This window comes from Hemibagrus wyckioides, linkage group LG24 (genome assembly GCF_019097595.1).
Source record: "Hemibagrus wyckioides isolate EC202008001 linkage group LG24, SWU_Hwy_1.0, whole genome shotgun sequence".
Lineage (NCBI taxonomy): Eukaryota > Metazoa > Chordata > Actinopteri > Siluriformes > Bagridae > Hemibagrus > Hemibagrus wyckioides.
The window spans coordinates 4,845,541-4,860,700 of NC_080733.1; the positions used below are offsets into that span (position 1 = coordinate 4,845,541).

At 38.6% G+C, this 15,160-nt stretch overlaps 1 protein-coding gene across 2 annotated transcripts; it reads left to right on the forward strand.

Annotated features, from left to right (window-relative positions):
- The first annotated feature begins 947 nt into the window (after positions 1-947).
- LOC131345296 (cytochrome P450 3A40-like) lies at positions 948-9,733 on the forward strand. 2 transcript variants are annotated; one of them, XM_058378121.1, is made up of 14 exons: positions 948-1,044; positions 2,546-2,699; positions 3,369-3,462; positions 3,551-3,603; positions 3,763-3,862; positions 3,983-4,102; positions 4,294-4,379; positions 5,229-5,377; positions 6,243-6,367; positions 6,483-6,567; positions 6,653-6,813; positions 7,101-7,327; positions 8,258-8,414; positions 8,516-9,732. In XM_058378121.1, exons 2-14 carry the CDS (start codon positions 2,632-2,634, stop codon positions 8,597-8,599), a joined length of 1,509 nt encoding a protein of 502 aa, XP_058234104.1. In that variant the 5' UTR covers positions 948-1,044; positions 2,546-2,631; the 3' UTR covers positions 8,600-9,732. The 2 variants fall into 2 exon arrangements, with proteins under 2 accessions (XP_058234104.1, XP_058234105.1); XM_058378122.1 differs by having other exon boundaries at positions 955-975; positions 8,516-9,733.
- Positions 9,734-15,160: the final 5,427 nt, after the last annotated feature.

A 15,160-nucleotide genomic window follows, 5' to 3' on the forward strand; every position in this document is an offset into this window, starting at 1 on the left:
TTGATTAGTGATTGAATTGGTTTAATCCCAACAGCAAACACAAGCTGGCTCTGATGTGTCCTGCCATTGAAAAGGCTCCTTAATAAATACCCAGAATATTATTGTAGACATTTAAACAATGAGTCTATTATTTAAATAGTTGTATTATGTTAATAACACATTTTCAATAAAACAAAACTGAGCTGAGGGGTCAATTTAAAGTTATTTGGAAATATGGAAATAAATGACAACAACTTTATGACCACTGATGATCTCCTCATCATGGCGCCTGTTAGTGGGTGGGATATATTAGGCAGCAAGTGAACATTTTGTCCTCAAAGTTGATGTGTTAGAAGCAGGAAAAATGGACAAGTGAAAGGATTTGAGTTTGACAAGGGCCAAATTGTGATGGCTAGACGACTGGATCAGAGCATCTCCAAAACTGCAGCTCATGTGGGGTGTTCCCGGTCTGCAGTGGTCAGTATCTATCAAAAGTGGTCTTAGAAAGGAAAAGTGGTGAATTGGTGACATGGTCATGGGCAGTCAAGGCTCATTGATGCACGTGGGCAGTGAACAGACCGATCCAACAGACCGAGCTACTGTTGCTCAGATTGCTGAAGAAGTTAATACTGGTTCTGAAAGAAAGGTGTCAGAATACACAGTGCATGACGGGTCAGGGCTGTTTTGGCAGCAAAAGAGGGTGACCAACACAATATTAGCCAGGTGGTCATGATGTTATGCCTGATCAGTGTATAATAGAGCGTACACAAGTAAATCTCTTTCAAATGGCTCCTAAGGATTTATGTGCCCACTTATTATTTGTACATTCGTCCACACAGCTAATCATAAAGGATATTTGTTCCTAAACTAAGCAGTAATGAATCTGAAAACACTGACTGACTGAACCCTGAGTGTCCACTAGTCGGCGCAGTGCACTTTAGACACAAACCAAACCCACGTGTGAAAAACAAGGAAGTGACCAGATAAGTGATTTGGGTGAGTTCTGTACTATCTGTAGTGACATACAGTGAGCTAACAGCAGGAGTGAAGCGGGGCGAAAGAGAGGTAAGGAATTGAACTGGTATTATCAGGTTGTATCGACTGGTCACATGACTGGGAAAGGACGGATACAGGTCAAGCCATGAGATATGGGTAGATTATTTTGGTTAGGGTTTATTACGGTTGCTTCACATTTCTAGAGAAAATAAAAAGATCAGATTTCACACTGAAGGGTGTGTTTAGTGTTTTGTGTTATTGTGTTGTTTCCACTACATCCGGTGTGTTTAATTGTACGTTTAGGAGTGTGTTATGAAAGGAGAAGTAGAAGAGTGTGACTGTCCAGTCAGGTGTCCTTCACAATCATGGATATACGCATGGGCTCTCGTCTGAATGTGTTTGATTTTATCTGAGTTTCTTTTTCTTTTTTTTACTTAATTTTGTGACGCTAAGTAAGGTTTCTTTTTCTCTTTTGTTTGTTTGTTTGTTTGTTTTTGTTTTTGTTTTAATTATAAAGTGAATTTCTTTGAACAGTCTCTGTCCTGGTCAGGTGAGGATGACCAAGCATTGGTCAAAACATCACAAGCAAACTTTTTCACATGTAAGGGGGCAAATAGTAAGGAGTTATTTGAGAGAAGCTTTTATATGTACAATACAACACAGGGATCGAAGCACAGGGCTCCTTGGAGCAGATAGGGCTAGGGGCCTTACTCAAGGGCCCGACAATAGCAGCGTGTCGGACATGGAGCTTGAACCCCCAGCCTTATTGTTATTTTTTGTTTAGTTATTGTGTTGTTTTTCCTGATGAGAATTGTAGTTGCAACAGGCTGAGAGGGTCAGTCCAGATTTTATCTCCAGCCGCAGATTCCAGCTCCTCAAGTAGAGGATTCCCAAACTTTCGCAAACGTAAATAGTAGAGTTCCTGTTTCTCTGTTCCTGATACAGCTGTACAAGGAGCCGGACAGGGAGGTTAAACTAAACGACACTTTTCCCGTATCACATAGTAATCTCAAAAATCCTGAAAATCCTGTAGGTCCATAAGTGACCATATACAAGGACAGGAATGTAGACTGACCAGTAAACAAAGAGCTTCACATGCAAACTGAGCTCCTGTTACACCACCACCTACCAGTACACTGACATTATCCATTCAGGAAAAAATGTAAATATGACAGGTGACAGGATGGTAATGCTGCTTTGTGGATGCACAAAGAAAATGTGGGTTATTGAATATATTCATATTGCAATCAGAAAAGAAGATCTTATTAATTCAAATATTGATTGGATATATAAATTGCATGGTGTTGTGATTAGATAATAGTTTATGTAATGTGGGCTAGTTCAGTCCTAGTTAATGATAAACAGGCCTGAGATCATTAAAAGTTCATGTAGGATGTATTATGTTATCTTGAAACTTTGTTCTAGCTCAATCTGTAGAGCTCCAAGGCCCTCCTTGTTTAGTCATGCTAGCACACCTTTATTGTATAACTATGTCTTTCTCTGCCTACACATTTGAACTTGCACCAATTTTTTTTCTCTAAAAATCACTTCCTGTATTTGTTATATAAAGCTCAGAGCTGCAGCAGTGAAGCTCGAGTGTCAGCTGGACAATTCAGACCTTCCCTCAGAGCCTTGTTCGTGTGCTGTGATTGGAAAATGAGTTTCCTATCCTATCTGTCTGTGACATGGAGCCTGGTCATTCTGGTGGTCACTCTTTTGTTAATGTAAGTATACACTGAACATTTTAGTCTAATGAGTGATTTATGTTTTCACCTGAGTGTTTGTTGTGACTTGCTTATTTTATGGTTAGACTTTAAACATACGGGTTTTACTGGCATAATTTCTAATAGGTATGGATTGTTGTTTTTGTACTACTGTGTGTGTGTGTGTGTGGTTAAGTGGCTGTTAGTTCAATTCAATTCAGTTTTATTTCTATATTTTAACAATGGATAGCTTTACAGAAATATATAAATATAGAAAACAAAAAAATTGAAAAGTTTAATATTATTTTTAAATTAATATTTATATAAATATAGTATAAATATTATATTATATTCTTTTTTTTTTAAGTAGTTAGTTTTGTTTTCCTCACTGTCTTGGTTATCAATCACAAGAAGAGGTAAACTAAAGTTTATTCAGGACTTATGTCAGATGATAAGCAGCCACTTCCTTTCGAAAGTGCTTTCAAATCTAGAACTACTTCCGCCATATTACAAAAGGACAGGAATAATGAAGTCATGTACAAATCACTTACTCAGCCCAAACCTCTGAAGGTGGGGGTTGAGGGAGAACAAGTGGTGTGGAAATCAAAGTGTGAGTTTCAAGATCTATTGCACTGTGTCAAAGTTAGAATGAAAACAGAATGTTATAGGTGCTTTGTTATTTGCCTGTAGTTACAGCGTTTGGCCGTATGGATTCTTTAAGAACCTGGGGATCCCAGGGCCAAGGCCTTGGCCCTTCTTGGGAACCTTCCTGTCCTACAGAAAGGTTTGTAACTTGTGTGGAAATAGTGTGGTGTTGAACTGTAAAGAAGTGGAGTAATGCTACCTTTCGTAATGTTTGACTCTTTTTTTAGGGTTTTTACAATTTCGACATGGAGTGCTTTAAGAAATATGGGAAGGTTTGGGGGTGAGTAAAGCTTTGATTTAATTCATTAAAGAAGTGTGTTGGAGTTAACATACCTAGAAGCAAGAATACACATGTATGTTTACACACTAAATACCATTAATGGTTCCAGAAAACACTTGTGGGTTTATTTTCATCTCTTAAATGTATATTTCTTTTAAGGATATATGATGGAAGGTTACCAGTACTGATGATCTTAGATCTTGAAATGATCAAGGTTATTATGGTAAAGGAATGTTTCTCAACCTTCACTAATAGAAGAGTAAGTCTACACTGTCATTCACGTGAAATCTGAAACCTGAGCTACGTTTTGTATGAATACCTCAGGCTTTGCTCTCATCGTGTATACTGAGGATCGTTTTCCTTTGTCTTGTCTATGTAGGACGCAAATATGGATTTGGCAGGTCCCTTCGCTGACGGGATAACTGTAGTCAAAGATGAAAAGTGGAAACGAATCCGTGCTTCGCTCTCTCCGTTCTTTACAAGCGGACGACTTAAGGAGGTGCACCACCGGGTTGCCTCATTCCAAATGGATCATGTTTAAATAAAAAATAAAATAAAAATTTAATACGCTGATTTTCTTCATGTTACATTTTGCTTCATTAGTCATTTTCGTAGTGATATATATGTACTGTATATATTACGGATAATTCTGAATAACAATTTTTTTTTTTAAATTCTCATCTTTTCCAGATGTTTCCTATTGCTGATAAATATGCAGATCGCTTCATAGACAATTTGAAGAAAAGAAACCCAGGGGAATCGATCAAAATTAAAGAGTATGTGTTTGTCATTAGTAATAATGTAAAAAGCTTTAATTATGGTCCTTAGTATTATCTTTTATTTATTTCTCAGAATTACAAGGATGACCATTCTGTAGCTAAAAAAAAATATTTAGGAAGCTGAATCTGAAGTTTATAAGTAATAACTGGACTAGAAAAATAATAAAATTGCATCCTACATCCTAAAGGTATTCCTTAAAGGATCATTGAGGAAACCCTTCACGTTCTTTGAAAAAGCATTATAATAGAGGGTTTCTCTTCCTATTTTCTATTTTAATATGTTTAAGTTAACCACCTATAGGTTCACTACTTATACATAATTTTAGATTTATGATTGAGGAAGATTTGCAAGTGTAATTACAGTCTTAATAGATCATGGCACAGCCGTGTGTGCCTGAGAGATAAGTGAGCAAAATTTGGCCCTGGTTGGGGATTTTGGCTTCTTCTCTCACCATTTCCACCCTCAGCTCCATCCATCAGGGTGCACCATCACCAGCACCACTCCCAGGTTTATCCTCTAGTGTTTTAACCTGCTCTACCACCACACAGGGTTCACCAGCACAACTCCCAGCTCCATCCCTCAAGGTTCACCAGCTCCATATAAAGGACTGTAGCGTTTTACAAAAAGGTGTCCTAGTCTCTTTCAGTTAGTTCTACCTACCTGCATATCCACCTATTGTCTAGTATCTTAATTAAAACCGAACAGGATTTTCCCTCATGATATGAGTGTTACAGTAGAACCCGGTATATACAAGCACAAGACAAATCCACAAGACAACACATCATTTCTGTTCACAGTGTATTAATGATCTAAATATTTCTGAGATAATTCTCTCTGCTTTCCAGGGTCTTTGCTCCCTTTACCATGGATGTGGTCACCAGTGCCTCCTTCAGTGTTGAAATTGATTCCATGAACAACCCTAATGATCCATTTGCCATCCAGATCAAGAAATTTTTCAACTTCAACTTCTTCAGTCCCTTAATCCTGCTAATTAGTAAGTCCTATCTGATGTTATTAGATCAGATATTTACATGTAATTTGGTAAAAAAAAGTCTGATAAATAGAGTGACAGTTAAACCCAGCATTCACACTATGATTTGTAGTCATTAATAATGCAATTCTGAGTGAAACAGTACGAATGTTAATGGGCAATTAAATATTTCTTTTACACAGATCTAATCTTTTTATTGGGAACAGATCTGCAATTTTCAAGTCAGTAACGTTATCTGCATCAGTCACATGCGTCATGATCTCCAGCAATTACCTGAATACTTACATTTACATTTACATTTCTGCCATTTGGTAGACGCTCTTATCCAAAAGTGCTTTAAAGTCTCTATCAATTCATTCATTAACACTGGTTCAATAGGTCACAGACTTAGGATACCATCAGCCTAAAAGTTGGGAGAGTTGGGAGGATTTTTGTTAACACAACGTACAACAATACATACAACAAATAGGGAAAATAAGCATTAGTTGAAATGTGTCATGATGAGGTAGGTCTTCATCCTTCGTTTGCAGACGGTCAGTGACTCGGCTGTTCGGACATCTAGGGGTCGCGGTGCCAGAAAAGGGAAGAGTCTAGATGTATACCTACCTTGTATCCTGGTTGATGGTGGGACCAGTCGAGCAGTGCTAGTGGATCGGATAGAGCGTGATGCAGTGTGAGCAGTAATAAGAGCTTTACTGTAGTTAGCAATGACAAACCTTTGTTAAGGAGGTTGTCTGATAACATGTCTGCTGTCTGTTATCAGGACAGGAGGCTAAAAATAGGCACTGGATGCAAAATTGCATCTGAGTCAAATGAACCTTTGTAATGTAAATTTATGCAATGCCTTAATGACCATTTTGTTTTTCAGCCATCTTTCCCTTCACTACTTCGATTTTGTCCAAAATGGGACTGACCTTGTTTTCGAAGTCAGTTATGGAATTTTTCTACAGTGCGCTGAGGAAGATCAAAGACCAGCACAACGCTAATGAAAATGTGTGTGTGAAGTAAATATGCACTTTGTAATGTCTAGAACCAATACATGTGTTGGGTTGCACAGAAACATAAACAGAAGCGGTTGTTAAAGTCATGCTCCTTCTTTTCCTTTCAGAGGCGAGTGGACTTCCTGCAGCTCATGATCCAAAGCCAAATATCTGACGAGCAAGCTGAAAAAGCTGATAATCAACCAAGCAAAGGTAAGAGGTGCAACGTACTGGAATGTAGGATGATTATCTTAAAAGCTTTGGTGTTCTCGTCTCAAAGAAAAGTTATCTTTTACAGGCTTGACCGATCATGAGATTCTTTCCCAGTCCTTCATTTTCATCCTGGGAGGATATGAGACCACCAGCACCACCCTCACCTATCTACTATATAATCTCACAACAAACCCTGACTGCATGAACAAACTGGTGGAGGAGATTGATGCAAACTTTCCTCACGATGTAAGCAAAATTATCTCATATTATCTCATCCAAACTCACTGTTTTATATGTTCATGTGGGTTCTAGGGTTCTTTCTATCCATCCGATAACATGCTAGTAGGTGAATTGGGCTTCACTAAAATTCCGGGGTGAATGAGCGTGTGAAGGTTTGTGACGGTGCTCTATGATTGACTGGAATTCCATCCAGTGAGTGTTCCTGAGATTGGATCTGGATCAAGAGGCTTATAAAGAATGGATGGATGGATTAATAATAATAAAACCCCACATAATGTCTACCTGTGTCTCAGGCTCCTGTGACCTACGATGCGTTGATGAAGTTTGAGTACCTGGACATGGCCATTAATGAGTCGATGCGTCTCCTGCCAACTGCCCCCCGTCTGGAGAGGATGTGCAAGAAGACTATAGAGCTCAATGGAATCACCATTCCTAAAAACACTCTGGTCGGTATTCCTACATACGTTCTGCACAGGGATCCACAGCTCTGGGAGTCTCCTGAAGAGTTCAGACCTGAGAGGTAGTGTTATACAAAAGTCCCAGATTTGTGTTACAGTGGAATTGTGTAGCTTTGGGATATAGTCAGATGTGGCAATAATTGCAAGGGTTAGCTTATTCTCTTAGAGGAAAATCTATTCTAAACTACTTGCATTCTAATCTTCAATATCATTCAAGATTTATTTGTTTTGTTTTTTTTGCAATCAAAAGACAAGTTTTTCTCTATTATTCATAAGTCAGTTCAACTACCCAACATAGTGTGTATATATACAGGTATGTAAGTATTTGGACAGTGACACCAGTACTGCCTCAATGCACAATGGATTTGAATTAAATGAACCAATCAAGATGTAACTGAAGTGTAGATTTTCAGCTTTTATTTTATGGGTTGACCTGTTCCTCGTTATTTCACAAATCGATGAGATAAAAGGCCTGGAGATCTTGATTCCAAGTGTTGGATTTGATGTATTATATATAGCTGTGTTGCATTCTGGATCTTCTAGAATGGTAAATGAAAGGGGGAAGAGCTTTTGCTCTTTTATTTTTAGGTACTTGCAGTGAAAGCTGTTGTTCCCTGGAGGTCTAGAAGCTAGGATCTAGCACTCTTACCACAGGCAGGGAACCAATCCAGCTAGTGGTGGTTTCACAAGCCAGTTTACTCTCAGTGCCAGTCCCAACTTTGGATAAAAATGCGAGGGTTGTTTCAGGAAGCGCATTAAGCATAACGCCTGTGCCAAATCAAATATGTGGATCAATGATTCACTGTAGTGACCCCTTAATTCGTGCAGCCAAAAAGAAGAACAACAGACAGTGAAATCTTGTTATTGCTCTTGTTTGATGTGAATTGAATTGAAATTGAATTAAACTGCACACAAGTGCTGACTTCTATGCTAACGCAGAAATAACCTAAAGATGCATTACTAACGATGTGATGTGTCTGATTTCTTGAAAGGTTCAGTCCTGAGAATGAAATCAGCCCCTACAAGTTTATGCCGTTTGGTCTCGGGCCTCGTAACTGTGTTGGAATGAGGTTTGCTGTGATGATCATGAAACTGGTGATAGTGAAGCTGCTGCAGAACTTCAGCGTGGAGACGTGCAAAGAGACGCAGGTCTCTCATTAATGCTTTCTTCTCTTTAAATGACATGTAGGCCATGTCTAAGTGAAACAGCAATGCTTAAACCATGACTTCTGTCTTCTCTTTCATTGCAGATTCCCATTCAGCTTAATGCTCTTTTTCAACCAAAGGTTCCCGTGACTCTGAAGTTTGTTCCAAGAACTCACAATGAGGAATAGTTCACCATGATTTCACCCTGTCTGTGATTGCGATGCTCTAATAATCACATTTTCACTTTAAGTTTTACTTCGTATCCCTTGGCTGTATTGTGAGTGTCAAATGCAGCAATTTTTTTAAATGTTTTATACAGTGGAACCTCAGCATACGAATGCCCTCCCTTGTGAATTTTCATCTTAAGAATTGAAATTTTGCATCGGCATATGAACCAAACCTCGGCTAAGTTGTGCTACGGCCTGGAGCGGTCAGTACGTCAGTGGAAAGCCAACCACAGTGATTTTATGAATTTTACAAAGTGTCAGCCAGTGAAAGCTGTTTTGAAAGAGTTAACCCACGATACCAGTATCACCTCTGGATTGGTGGCGTGGGTGGTCTGTTCTATTTTCAGCCCAAGCATGGTGGCATGACTTCCTGTGAGGAGCCTTGACATGGAATGCTTGGCTTGGCTCAGTTCTTTGTAAGCAGCCATACAGTTTACATACGCTTTGTATTGGTCATATTGGTCATATTTCTGGATTGTCTGAATTTACATTAATTCTTATGGAAAAATTCATTTCATATTACAAATGTCCGCCTTAAGAACGAATTAAATTCGTACACCCCGAGGTTCCACTCTACATTATTGCTTAATTGTAATTTTTATTAAGGGATATCAGTTGAACTCAATAGGAAATGTTTACGTGGATGGAACAAGTGATAATCAAGAACACTTTTTTAGCAGTACATGACAGCACACCATATAGGAATCCTGATCTCTTTTATACTCCTGTATTTTGCTTTTATATTGATGTGATAGGTGTTTTAAAGAGCAGAATTCTGGCCTGTAATTATATTCCTATGGCCTCTAAATAGTCTATATAGAATATCACTACTATTCTGTAAATTTAGAATTACAGAAAATGATTGTGTATATTTTATGTTGCCACCATCTGCAGTACTGAAAGTTTCAGCAGGAGTTTTATAAATGTTATAATACCACTTTGGGGCTATTTTTGTATGCTGTTTTTTTTAACCACATTATTCAGATGCTGACATTTGCTTTCCTCCACTTTAATAATGTTTTGATTATGTTGTTCATGCAGCTTAAAATGTTAAATTTCTGATTCTTATTTGCAGCAATAAAAAGTAAAAAAAAAAAAGAAAAAGTCAGTACTCATGAGGTTGAAGGCCTGTATGGTTTGGTTTTTTGCTTGATGCTTATTACATGAATAACCTTTCACACTGCCTGTGATCTGAGGATATAGCATTTTTTTTTTGTATTGTTTACGTTAATATTAAGGCTGTTAAAAGTAATTTCTACTAATTCTTTAAAGATTTTTTTTTTTTTAAAAACACACACATTTCACTTTAAGCCTTTTTTTTGAAGCCTGCCAGCTAGCCTAGGATTTACAAGTTATTCCATAAAATATTTTTAGGAAATAGGAGAGATATGTAGTATATACTTGCAGCACTAGTAGAGTGTTGCAAGCTGTCCCGCTGATTCATGAGCAGGACCTGCTGGAGCAAAATCTAGAGAAAATCTAGACAAGACCAACAGATCTTCCATAAGAAAACCAGATCTCAGGAAAGCAGGCATCTGTTTACTGTAAGACTCTGTGCCCTAAAGCTGTAAATGAGAACTGAAAATCAGTACCTGGAGGATCCGGGATATTGATGTACTAAGATTTGTTATTATAACCCTTCTGATAAGGGTCAAGGAAGCTCCATTCTCCAAGAGTGATGTGCATGATCTGACGAGGAGGTGCTTCATGCGATGATGGTCAGATGACTTCTGGATCAGTCGTCATGGCTGAATATGGAAATTCTGCCGAAGGTTATATCTCCAAATATTGTGAATCAGTCATTTGTCCTCTTAACAGTCCAGGAATAGGAGCATGAATAGAGCACTTAATTAACAGAGAGGAGTTACTTAAAATGGACAAACTGTAACTTTAAACTATTGTATTTTAACAATGTAAATGTGTACTTTTTAACTGTGTGATAACTAATGGTGTAATCCTGAGTGGTAATATACTACAGCACAGAGCAGGCTAAACAGTGGTAGAAAAATATCAGTTTCAGATCGAGGATAGCATGACGTTCACACCAGTGAAGACATGTGGGACTTGATGTTAGCTCAGACTCCACCATCTGGCCATCAGGAACTACTGGGAATTTTCCCACAGTGTGTTGAGATCACCAGTGTGATCTATGTCACTATGAAGCTTTTAAATCAATTAGATGAGAATGGACTTAAGACATGACTTGCCTTAAACACGCCCATTTTACAAAACTATCTAACTAAAAAACATTTTCCCAAACTATCATTTGCTTGAGAAGTCATGCAGTAGATTCGATATTTATATGTTCTAGAGAAATCTATTGTCTCATACTCTATTTCTTTATATTTGGTAAACACAACAGGGTCTTAGCACTTGTATTTTTACTTAACATCTTGCATTATTCATCAAATTACAGGGATTAGCAATAATTTAGCAGGAGCAAGTTGAGGCAACTCTGTCAGTCATGAAAATGGTGGTGAATCTTCTCTCTTTGTCTCTCTCTCTCTCTCTCTCTCTCTCTGTCTCTCCCCCCTCTCTGTCTCTGTCTCTCTCTCTCTCTCTCTTTCTCTCCAGCTCTCTCTCTCTCTCTCTCTCTTCTTGTGATCAAACCACAATATGAGACACTTTGCTGAGACAAAGGACAAATACTAGACTAGGGTGACAACAGCAAGAGTGAGCGAGGCGCACAGCCAAGAAGGACCTGGAGCAGCAGTTGAAGAAAACGAGCCGACCAAAAAGCTTTTGTAACAGAATTCCTGTTGGCTGTGCTGTATGTTCAATCAATGACAGATGGGTGAGTGAGACGGATCATGGAGTCACAAAGGAAGTTGTACTGCACCCTCCTGTGCACTGGATGGCACTAAAGCATTAACAGCTGTGCAGGCAAGCGACAGGACTCGGAACAAGAGCAGGAACAAACACTGGAACTGGATCTGAGACCAATGTCCTGAGAAAATGTGTAGATAATCCCTAACATGGATAATGCCTGCGCATGTGAACCTAAAAAGTTGATTCTTTTTGACCGGTGACAAATTCAAGAAAGTCCAAGGGCCATATATCTTTTGCTTTCTGTATGTGTGGATTCTTACAGCAGCACTCTCTTGTCCTCACATGGACACACTCGTCCCTTCATTGCTGTTGTTGGGGAGACAGCATTGGGGGCTAAACAATTTAAGTGTCTATATGGTAAAGTAATAATCAAACCCAGGGGGGAAATAATAATGCTTGAGTATATCCTGATACACATCCATGGACCAACCAGTAAGGTTCATTTGGATACTCTGATCTGTGGAATTCAGCAAACTGTGCTGGAATTCTATATTAACATTTCATAGGAATTTTGGTGGGTAACAATGCTAATAATCCTTGATTGCTCTGTGAAGTTTGAGCCTCTAGAATTATGTAGAACTACCATTTTACTATCCAACTTGATGGTAACTGATAACTGATGCACTGTACAACTTGTAAGACACCCTCTCTCACTTATCAGTTGCAAGGGGCCAATATGGGACCACCACTGATCAGATATTACTTGGGTGGTAGGCGATTGTGAGCAAACGCTCAATGGCATTGACATGGTTACCCTATTAAAACGCTTAATGTGTCCCCAAATATGTTTTTTCTGTCCTTAAGGTGTCCTCAAGTCTGTTTCTGTCCTTAAACTGCCCCCAGATATGTTTTTGTGTCCTTAAACTGTCCCCAGATATGTTTTTGTGTCCTTAACTAGTCAACAGCTGTGTTTCTCTGTCCTTAAGGTGTCCTCAGGTCAATTTTTCTGTCCTAAAGGTGTTAGCAAGTCTGTTTTTCTGTCCTTAAGGTATCCTCAAGTCAGTTTTTTCTGTCCTTAAGGCATCCTCAAGTCTGTTTTTCTGTCCTTAAGGCATCCTCAGGTGTGTTTTTGTATCTGCACTGTGTCCCCAAGTCTGTTTTTGTACAATGTATGTGTTTCTAACTAATAAAAGAAAAATGCAATGCCCAGTTTGGGTCAGAATTGAACAAGTAAATTAAAATAAACTGATGCTTCAGGCACCAAATGGTTACTCAGCAGCATCATTGTCTGAGACAGATGAGAATCCCTGAACCAATTAACCTTAAATTTTAAATGCTTTAAATCAACAGCGTGATAATGATTTCAAATTATGTCCGGCAAAACGTGTAAAGATTTCAGCATTTCACAGCTTAATATCCATCCTGTTGAATACACGTACATATAAACCATTAGATCAGAGAGCTGTCTGTTGGAGAAAACCAAGCCATTTTGATGCTGAGAATTAGACATTGCACAAACATTGGGCATAACCAATACAAACAATTTGGAATGTCCTGAAAAAGAAAGAAACCACTGGTGAACAGAGCAACAGACATCAAACATGTCATCTAAATAAAACAACAACAGCTGATGACAGAAATATAGCAGAAATACCCGGGCAATACCACAAGATGCAAACCACTCGTCAGCAGTAAGAATCAGAAGGCCAGATCGGAATTATTAAAGATGAGCCACAAAAGGTCTGGAACCAAGATGAACCTCTACCAAATTGATAGAAAAGCCAAAGTCCAGAGGAAGAAAAGGACTTGCTGACCTAAAACATACAAGCTCATCTGTGAAGCAGTCATGACTTGGGCTTGCATGGCTGCTTCTGAAAAACTAATCTTTATTGATAATGATGGTAACAGCATGGAGGTGATAGTAGCTCAAAAGGTTAAGGCTTTGGGTTGATGATCTGAAGATGAGGCTTTAAGCTGCCACCAATGGGCCCTTGAACAAGGCCCTCAACCTCCCCCCTTATTCAGGGGCGCTGCATCATGGCTGACCCTGCGTTCTGACCTCAACCCTCCAAGGATGGGATATGCAAAGATATGTACATCACTGTGTAGTAATGTATATGTGACAATACAGGCTGCTTAACTTAAGAACAAATTCAGACATCTACAGAAACATTTTGTTTGGCAATTTACAGAGAAATGCATCCAAATGAATCAGGATCAGAACTTCATAATGCAGTAAGACAGTGACCCAGATAACACTGCCAATTCTACAAAGGACTTCATCAGGGGAAAACTTGAATGCTTTTAGTTTGCCCAAGTCACTCACTAGACATTAACCCAAATTAGCAGACCTCATGAAAAGGAAAAGGAAGAAGGAAACACACTGAAAAAAACCCAAACAAAAATAAATACATAAGAACGGACAGAGGCTACCGTAAAAGCCAAAGAAGAAACCATCAACCTACACAACCTATTTGTTCCTATATTTTTGCTAGCCTACAAATTGGGTGGTTTGATACAAAAGGGTGTATATTATATGGTGTTTAACAGATCTAGATGTACATACAGGGTCATAAAACCTGAAATCATAAACTTTCAGCTAAAATGGCCTTGCTGTTCCAATATTTCATAATTGTTTATTTGTTGCATAAATAGATATATTGAAATTTTTCTCTTCTTTATTACTAGTTTTAGTTTACCTAAGAGAATTATATTACTACAATAGCAGTAGTTACCCAAGTCTTGTACCACAAATGGATGTAACTGTTGTTTGAGTGTTCTCTTGATTCTGTAAATTAATCAATGTAAATTATATCAAAGATAATAAACAGTGCAGTTTTTATTGTTTTGTTGTTTTAAATAAAGAAAGTTAATTGGTATGAAACAGTAACGATGAACTCAGATCTAGACCTGAAGCACAAACATGTTGGTAACATGAGGTAAACTATTCACTTTTGACTTCTAAGGATTTGGTTGGTGAATGTTGTGAAGGAAATTTTAATGCGTTCTTTATCAGAGGAATCACTGTCAGGTAAATGGTTAGAAAGTCACGGAATATACAGTGTTTGAATGTTTTGTAGATTGTGAAATGCTTTTTGCTCACCTCAGACATAAAGGGGTTGTTGGAGTTACCACAGCCGACCTGTAAGTTGGAACCAGTCCTCCAATCTGCTTATTTTCTGCTGACATCTTTCACTAAAGGGCATTTCTGGTTGTACTGACCGATTTTTGTCTGAGTCACTAAGACCAAATTCTCATTTCTTCCCATTTTGAAGATTCTTTGAACAACACATACATACATGTTGCCAAATGTTTTGGGACACCCCTCCAAATCATTAAATTCAGGGGTTGGGCTCTGCACCTTAGTTCCAGTGAAAGGAACTCTTAATGCTTCAGCATACCAAGACATTTTGTTCCCAACTTTGTGGGAACAGTTTGGGGATGACCCCTTCCTGTTCCAACATGACTGTACACCAGTGCACAAGGCAAGGTCCATAAAGACATGGATGAGTGAGTTTGGTGTGGAGGAACTTGACTGGCCTGCACAGAGTCCTGACCTCAACCCCATAGAACACCTTTGGGATGAATTAGAGTGGAGACTGCAAGCCAGAACTTCTCATCCAGCATCAGTGCCTGACCTCACAAATGCACTTCTAGAGGAATGGTCAAAAATTCCCATAAACACACTCCTAAACCTTGTGGAAAGCCTTCCCAGAAGAGTTGAAGCTGTTATAGCTGCCAACTCCAGCTATA